General features: G+C 33.9%; 1 protein-coding gene across 1 annotated transcript; it reads left to right on the top strand.

Annotated features, from left to right (window-relative positions):
- The first annotated feature begins 6,199 nt into the window (after nt 1-6,199).
- LOC136227353 (putative expansin-B2) lies at nt 6,200-8,674 on the top strand. The gene is made up of 4 exons (XM_066016023.1): nt 6,200-6,498; nt 6,581-6,693; nt 7,280-7,461; nt 8,239-8,674. Exons 1-4 carry the CDS (start codon nt 6,315-6,317, stop codon nt 8,573-8,575), a joined length of 816 nt encoding a protein of 271 aa, XP_065872095.1. The 5' UTR covers nt 6,200-6,314; the 3' UTR covers nt 8,576-8,674.
- The last annotated feature ends 706 nt before the right edge of the window (nt 8,675-9,380 follow it).

Raw genomic sequence — 9,380 nt, 5'->3', positions numbered from 1 at the left:
TATATGAATAAAAAGCTCAATCACTTCACAATTTGCTAAAGCCATTTTGAACTTTGTTTTTCTAGCGCTAGAACTCCTAACCTTTTGTACCTTTAATCCTCTAACTGTTGAAAATTAGGCTAAGGTATAGCAGCGGAAATATAAAATTTTTAACCTATTTCCATAAACCACGAGATCCGTTAACCGTTATTTCATATAAAGAGGGATAAGAAGAATTACCTCTTGATGATCAATCTACCGTTGTTAATGAAGTGCCCACAACTTCAAAAGAGATAGAAACTGTCTACCAATCTGCCCCTATCCGAAACAGACCTTCCAGACCCCCGAACGACAATCCCTTCGGTGGAAACGTGGAAGAATATGTCTAGAAGCTCCTGTCCAAAAATCGCGACGATCCGACGGTTGAATCTCCGGGAATCCGTAAAATCGTGAACTGACCTGATGTAGGATTAGTAAAACGAATTTCTCCCGTTTGTTTGTTTTTCTTCTTCGAGTTCCCAAACACGAAATAAAACACGGGGAGATTAATTTAGTATCAACCGTTGAATAGCAACCAAAGTAGATTGCCTCTAACTAATCAACACAAGATCAAGGATAAAAGAAATAGATGAAAATCAATTGATCAAACGAAGCCGTAGAGAAATCTCGTCCTCGAACTAGGGGTGTCGAATTTTCTCTCTCTTGGACTAGGTGAATTTCGAAAATCACAAGTAGGGTATGGCTTGCTTGGATTTCGAAAATCTTAAGGGAAGGGGTATTTATAATCTCTTGTATCTAATCCCTAGTTAAATAGACTTAGGTTACTGAATTCGGAATAGAATTCCTAATTATTATATTACTATATATCTAATACATTAAGGATAATAATAATAACCTTATTGGATAATAATAGGAGTATATTAATCTAATTAAAACTCCTAACTTAATTATCTCTTAATTAATTTAATTCATATTCCTAATCTAATTAGGATTAACAAAATCAAATTAATTATTCATGTATATTATTACATGAATTTTGACCCCCTTATGTCCATGGGCCTTATTGGGCTCAATTGGGCTTCTATCAATTAATTAACATCTATCTCTCTTTTAGGTTCCAAGTCTTATGTGTGACCCATTAGGTTCTTATTGCTTCTAGCCGTATGCAACGTTATTAAATTAATTTTCAAAGAATTATATTTAATCTTTGCATAACGGAATGATGTACAGAGTATGTGATTAGCAAGTCCGTAATCATTCCCCCAGAGCAATAAGAAGACAGGTTGATTCTGTCGTTAACCTTTCCGTATTAGTTACAGTATAATTCGATCCTTTATCAACTACATCCTTGAACTGAATCTTATGACTATGGGTGATGTCAAGTCATATATAGCGAGACGTTCGTTTTACTTGTACAGGCCGAGTCAACTCAAAAAGATAGGTTAAGTGAAATCTGTATTTCTTACTCTTAAGCTATCACCTTGCAAGGATTTAGAGTCGAGTCTTCCACAAGCGATCCATGGATGTATCTCCCATTTATCAGGAGTGATAAATGCTCAATCCAATATATAACGACTCCGCAATCACTTTCTGTGATACCCAACGTCTACTGTTCACACCCCAGAGTCATCTCTGTTAAGGATCGTGTTACACCAGAGTCAAAGCATCACATTCCGTAATCCAGAATACCAATTAATATTCCTTTGAGTCTGAGGATTAGTTATACCTATTAATACCAATGAGATGAACAGGTGACAATGATGAATCTACCCATCCTGTTATCTCAAATCGGATCCCTAATCCTAATGAACAACGTTTCATCGGATCTATATAACTGTCCAGATATCTGTATATATGAAGCTTGTGAGATCAGCTTTTTGTCGGACAGAAGACATTGTTACATACAAGTCTCAACAGTGATATGTCAATCCCAAACATATCACTTGACTTGGGGTGGTTTTAAGTTTATCAGTTTACTATAAAGTTTTGTCTCACTTCATGCTTGTATTAACACTTTATAATCACTTTAAATAAACTTACGGATTTCCTTTTATTAGACTTTATTTAGTGCTTAAAAGGGATTGCCTTTATATAGTTATAAAACATATATCTCATTAAACAAATGATATAAAGAACAACTCATTTACATTAAGTTTGTATCCTAGAACAATTGTCTATAGGACACTAAACCCCAACATACTCCCACTTGGACTAAAGCCAATTGTTTCTAAAACTTATCCCAGTAGAAGTTAAATGACGATCATTATTCTCTGGGTTAAAGGCTTTGTCAACGGATCTGCAACGTTGTCTTCTGTAGGTACTCTTTCTATTCTCACATCTCCTCTAGCCACAATCTCTCTAATGATGTGGTATCGCTTAAGGTAATGCTTGGATGCATTATGAGACTGTGGTTCCTTTGCTTGTGCAATGGCTCCATTGTTATCACAGTACAGTGTAATGGGATTGACAATGTCAGGCACCACTCCTAGTTCTGTAATGAACTTTCTAATCCAAACCGCTTCCTTTGCTGCTTCCGCAGCTGCGATATACTCTGACTCGGTCATAGAGAAAGCTACGCTTCCCTGATTGGAACTCTTCCAACTAACCACGCCCCCATTCAAGATAAACATGTATCCTGATTGGGATTTATAATCATTCTCATCTGTGAGATGACTTCCGTCTGAAAATCCTTCTATTTTCAGATCACCTTCTCCGTACACTAGGAACATATCTTTAGTTCTTCTCAAGTACTTAAGAATGTTCTTGACGGCAATCCAATGCTCGTCTCCCGGATTCCATTGGTAACGACTCGTTACAGATAACGCGAATGCTACATCAGGTCTAGTGCATAGCATAGCATACATAATCGAACCGATTGCGCTGGCGTACGGGACTACAACCATGCGTCGTTTATCATCATCGGTTTTAGGACATTGATGATTGTTTAACTTTACTCCATGTAACATGGGTAAGTTACCTCGTTTCGATTCAAGCATGCTAAACCGATTTAGCACCTTTTCAATGTATGTAGCCTGTGAAAGACCAAGCAGTCTTCTCGATCTATCTCTATAGATCTTTATACCAAGTATATAAGCTGCTTCACCAAGGTCTTTCATTGAGAAGTTACCAGATAACCATACTTTCACTGACTGTAAGAGAGCAACGTCATTTCCCATTAATAATATATCATCCACATATAGAACAATTCATTTACATTAAGTTTGTATCCTAGAACAATTGTCTATAGGACACTAAACCCCAACACTAACAACATTACAACCCCAATTCGAGGCTGTTTTTTATATCATCGGCGTCATATAGCATAGTAGAGGAACTCGAATGAACGTGCAAAGTCAACATAATCCTAAGCAAGAACATAAGCCGGGAGTAAACACTTTAGCCACTAAAATTGTGCGAATCGAGTGAACTACCTATGGTGAGGTGTTTTACTTAGTTATCCCCTTAAGCTCATTTAATTGAACATGTGTCCTTTTCTTAAACGTATGACCTGTGATAATTGAAATGAGGCTTTTGGATATCGTGTCTCTACTTTGTACTTCCGAATGCATGCAACTACAGATGCTCAAAATTGTGTCAAAGCACCTAGTAAAACCAGGAGATTTCCTAGCTTGCTTGTGATAGCGGGTTTAGTTTTTTAGTTTACTTGGGGACAAGTAAAGTTTTAAGTGCGAGGAGGTTTGATATGGGTCAAAAACCCCTATCTTTGGGTACGGTTTTAGGACGGTTTTTAGCATTATTTTATGAATAAGCGAGCAATTCTCGTATTTATATGCTTTTGTGTGAGTTAGTTAGAAATTGTATATGTTCTATTTAAGTTTCATTGTTTAGGCTCGTTTTCTGATCATTTTAGGCAAATATGGCCAAATTAGCATGTATGATAAATTTCCATTACCTTTTGTAGCTAATTGATCCGCCAAAAGTCACACCAAACGGAGTGTTTACTCAAAATGAGCGATTGGCGGGTCAATTTAGCCTCGAAACTGATGTTATTTGGAGTTTTCGTGCATGTGCAGGCTAAAACAGGAACGAGTTCGGGTGAAAGTTGCGTTTAAGGACATCCAGCATTCGCGCAAGGCGTTCTGGGCATTCCCGCTCGTCGAAATGGCCTTTTTGGGGCCGGATCGGCGAGCTGGCACTGCCAGCCTATCGAGCAGCCCTTAAGGGGCCAGCTTAGGCGAGTAGGAGGCCAGCTCGCCGAGCTGTCTCGCCCAGCTCGGCGAGCTGCCCTGCGACAATCAGTCAAAAGACTGATTCCCGATCCCATGATGCCACGATCGACCCCACGTCTTCCCACCTGCAAAAGGATACGAATTTGGTCAGAAAGAGGGCCCGAACCACGTCTATAAATAGGAATTTCCAATTGTAAATTAGATATCTTTCATTCTTGTAAATTACTTTAGCTTTTCATCCTTAAAGAATCCTCTCCACCTCCTCCATCTCCTTCAACCTCCATTGAAGAAGTTCCGAAGCTCCGTCCACCGAGGATTATTCATTATCCGTCCTTAAGTCTTAGGAAGCTGGCTGCAGAGTAGACTGGTTCCCTGAAAGGGATTTTCTTATCTCCTTTCATCTAATTATGCTTTTATCCCTTGATAAAGTCTATGAATCCTAGGCTAATTGTATCCCGTGACAATGTTCTTCATCTTTAATGATATTTTAGCTCTTATTTTGTTCAATAATTTATTTATTTAATCTTTGTCTTATGCTTTATTCAATTGGTTTAACTCATTCAAAAGCCCCAAAATCTAGTTGGCACATATTGTGAGCTGAATCTGACCTTGTCAGAGCCTAGGATATTGACGACCTCTTAGTTGATTAAGCCCAAATTATTGAGCCTTAGACTTAGTTTCGGCCTTACAAGGGAATCACACACTAGGGACTTCAGGAGGGTAAGTAGGGTTAATCGCCTTGAATACAAGTGACTTAGATTAGGTTTTTAATCAATTGACCTAATAACCTATCTTCATTATTATCGTTCATACCATGTTCCTTCGGGTAATTGCATTAGTGAAAGATCACTTAGGAGTAGAATAACTTAATTAGGAGTAGAATAACTTAATTAGAATTAGAATAACTTAGCTAGAAGTAGAGTAATTCAACTAAGAGTAGATTAACTTAATCAAAACCAACTCAAAACCCACACAACCTAGATAACACCTGAGACCTAGTAGCTCGATACTTGCAGGAATAAATCTTGTGGATTCGATACCTGGACTTTCCAGATTTTATTACTTGATAACGACGGGGTACACTTATTCCTTAGTGAGTCTTCAACGGAAGACGCATCAGCAGTCAACGCAACGAAAAATGAAAACACAATCGAATTGTGGCATAGATGCCTCACACACATGCTGATGCTCGTAAAATGTATGGCAGTTAATAGAACAAGTGTATCCTATCGCAACAAGTAGTAATGTGCTAAGCACGAGATCGAACCATAAAGACTATTTGTTATAATTATTAAATCTACCTAGAGTGATCTAATTATTTAGAAGGTTGAATAATAGTTTGGGTTTTGAATAACTAATTAATTAAATGAATTGAAATAACAAAATAAGCAATAAAGTGAGCAATTAACAGGGTAGAAGGTGAATTAATGGAAGGTACAATCCAAGATGAGGAATCCTTTGATTAAATCCTATGTATTGGTTTAGGGAGTTCAGACTTATGTTTTATCAGTGATGGACGGTAATTGCCCTAATAAAAAAACAAATGTGATCAAGATTTATCTAACCTATTCATATGTATTCAGCTAACGATTTGATTAGGCATATAATTTAGGGCATGTAAAGTATTAGGTTCTTTGAAGAAATATTGTTTTTCAAAAAAACAATATTTCTTCAAAGGAACATCCAAAGACCGAAATTGTATCTTATTTATCAAAACCAATCAAAACTTGTTGGTAATAGTTGATGAATTTATTAGGAAATGAAATCTTATATTTAAAGTAAAATATTGGGTTAAATTGTATATAATCCAGTACATTAAAATACACCATATCATAACAAAAGTTGACTCACCTTTCATTTTGGTTATATTTTCTATTTATAAATTTGATTATGAATTCTGTTCATAAATTAGTTGGTTAATTTGTGGCTAAAAATAATTAATTCCATAAATATAGGTACCACCCTGCTTATAAAAAGAAGCAGAAACAATATCATCAAACACCAAAAAAGAAACAAGGCTGGCAAAATAAACCCTTCTTCTCCAGAGCCAGCCATATTCAAAAATAAAGAATAAAAAATAAAAAAGAAGCCATTGATGGTAAATAATTGAAGAGGGACAAAAAGAAAATAAAAAAACAAAATAAAATGAGCAGTATTCAAATATCAATACCATATGGTTTGGTTGCATTTTTTATCATTTTTTGCGGCAACTTTAAGTCCAGCTTTAGCCACGGTAAAGACAAGAATACGCAACGACGCATCGATGATACTCATTGGCAAGAAGCTGTCGGAACTTGGTACGGCCCCCCTACTGGCTGCGGAAGTGATGGTAATTTTTATAATTATCTATTAATTAATTAATTGTCGTGAATGATTAGATTCGTGATTAATTTAATAATGGATGGATGCAGGAGGTGCTTGTGGATATGCAAAAGCAGTTTCAGAACATCCCTTTAATTCTATGATTACTGCCATTAGTCATAATCTTTATAAAGAAGGACAGGGATGTGGTGTATGTTATCAGGTGATTAAGCTCGAGACGGAGCCGTAAATAAATACGCGACAATCAATGAATATATTTATCGCTCTTGTTAAGTCCATGACAAATGCTCAATAAAATGAAATTATCATGTTCATGACGGATATTACCGGTAATATAATATCTTTTATATCTTCCGAAAATTAAGAGTGAGGGTCCCTCTAGCGCAGGGGTGGAACTACAAGGTATTGTGGAGGGGCCATTGGCCCCCGACTCTAGAGAGAAAATAAAAAAAAAGTTGATTTATCGACAGATTTTTCCATGCTAAATATAAAAATTTCGTCGGAAACTTCATTGTTTTCAAAATTTGTGACAAATTTGGCATTAATGACGGAATTTGTTTTCGTCCTGGTTCTTAATCCTTTTTTTTTTGTTCCTTCTAAATATTTGTCTAACAACCTTAATTATTTGGTTCTAAATATTTCCATTGACCAAACTTGTCCAAAACCGTTCAGATTTTGTGCTAACATGGTAAACATTTGAACGGTCTCACACTAATATGATCCGGACCATGTTAGAAATTTTAACTGAATGCGTTTTCTTTTGCTATTGTTGTTATAAATGAATGCAGGTAAAATGTAAAAACAACCCATGTTGTTCAGAAAAACCAGTTAGAGTGACTGTGACAGATCTTTGTCCAGAATGTCAACACAATCATTTTGATTTGAGTGGTACAGCTTTTGGTGCCCTTGCTAAACATGGTGAGGAAGACAATCTTCGTAAGTCCGGAAAACTCCAATTAGAGTTCACAAGGTATGTAATATAAATACATATATACAAATTTTTTACAATTTTTTTAAATGGATCAAAGTCATTCTAATTTTGATGGATTGGGTCTTAAATTTTTATTTCAATACATTAAAACCAATATTTTTTATTTTTATTTTTTTATATCATTAAGCTTTTAATAATTAGAAAATCAGCTTTAAATATAAAACTTGTTTAATAGAATATTATTCATTTCTTTTATATTCAAAAAATTTGGTTTAACAGTTCAAAAATAATAATTTTTTTATATATGTATATAGAAAAACTATAAAACTTTATTTCCAACCGTAAAAATTTACAATTTCCAAATAATTAAATGAATTTTTTTAAAATTAATAACTAAATGAATTTGATGTTCACACAAACAAAACAAGTGATTGGAGTCTTATATGCTGAAATAAAAGATTTGGCGCCCAATCCATTAAAATCATAATGATTAGAGGCTTCGTAATACTTTTTGCCTTGGATTGATAGGTCGGGCTGAGGCCCAATGGACTTTTGTCTAATATATTAGATATAATAAAAAAATTAAAATTTGTTCTCAATTATAAATATTAATAGAGTACAATGGGTCAAACTATCCTATTTTTACAAATCTCAAAACCATCTTAAAAATAAGTGGCCTTTTACGGTTTTAGGCCAGGTCGAATCTAATGTGAATTCCCTTATCCAACTTGGCCCGACTTATCGAATGTCGACTACACGGATATCCAAACCTGTGATGAAGTATATTTTTGGCTAATATATTAATTAATGATACAGGGTTGAATGTGACTATTCAGCAAAGAACGTAGATTTCAAAATAGATGTAGGATCAAATCCATATTATTTAGCGTTTGTAGTAGAATACCCAGAAGGAGATGGCGATATATCAAAAGTATACGTAAGGGATTGTTTGGCAAAACCAGATGATTGGAAGCCTATGGTACGCTCATGGGGTGCACTTTGGAAGTATAATTCCCCAACTGAAATGCGTCCTCCGTTTTCTGTTCTTCTTAAATCTCGATATTCTGAAAGCGTTTTGGTTGCTGAAAATGTTATTCCTAAAGATTGGGTGCCTGGTAAAACTTACGCTTCCTCAGTCAATTTCAAAGTTTAATTTTATTCATTCTTCTTATTTCAATTAATTATTCATTATGTTTATATTTTTAGATTAGGTAGCATTTTCTAGTTGGAGTATAATATGTAAATTCCAGCTAATTATATACACATATATACATTTATCTTTTTTTTTAATTATTATTATTATTATTATTATTATTATTATTATTATTATTATCAATTCTAATGGTATAAAAAATATAATATAACTGAAAAATGTAAAATGGTATATATAGGAATAAAAATGAAATTGAACTTTAATGAAATAATTTGTGTAATATTTATTTTTATATATTTAAATTCTTTATGAAAAGTTTACTAGTGAAAGCTTTAATTTAGAGAGGATTCATTAAAGGATATTCGACGATCTTCGGATCGAAAAAAATTGGATAAACTATATAAAAAAAATTACTATTGAAAATATAAAATAAAAAAACCAATTTATTTATTGAAATGAATGAGAATTTTAGATATAAAGTTCAACTAATATATTTATATTTTATTATAATTATAACTATATTACATTTATATTTATTAAAAAAATACTATCAATGATAATTATATGTGTTATTATTTATATAATACATTTGTATAAAAATTTGCATGAGAACTAAAAACTCATTGTTACCTACATTATATTATACAAATAAAAACACAGCAGTAAATAATATCTGATGTTAATTTGAAATCCCAATTAAATGAGGGATCATTTATGTAATTTATAAATATTTAAAAAAAAATATATAAATCATTAATTGGGGTGGCACCGAATTCGGCGCCACCCTCATATTTCAAACAACAGC

Source organism: Euphorbia lathyris, chromosome 1 (assembly GCF_963576675.1).
Source record: "Euphorbia lathyris chromosome 1, ddEupLath1.1, whole genome shotgun sequence".
In the NCBI taxonomy this organism is placed as follows: Eukaryota; Viridiplantae; Streptophyta; class Magnoliopsida; order Malpighiales; family Euphorbiaceae; genus Euphorbia; species Euphorbia lathyris.
Note: the sequence above shows the minus strand (reverse complement) of the source record. Positions and strands in the feature narration are given on the sequence as shown.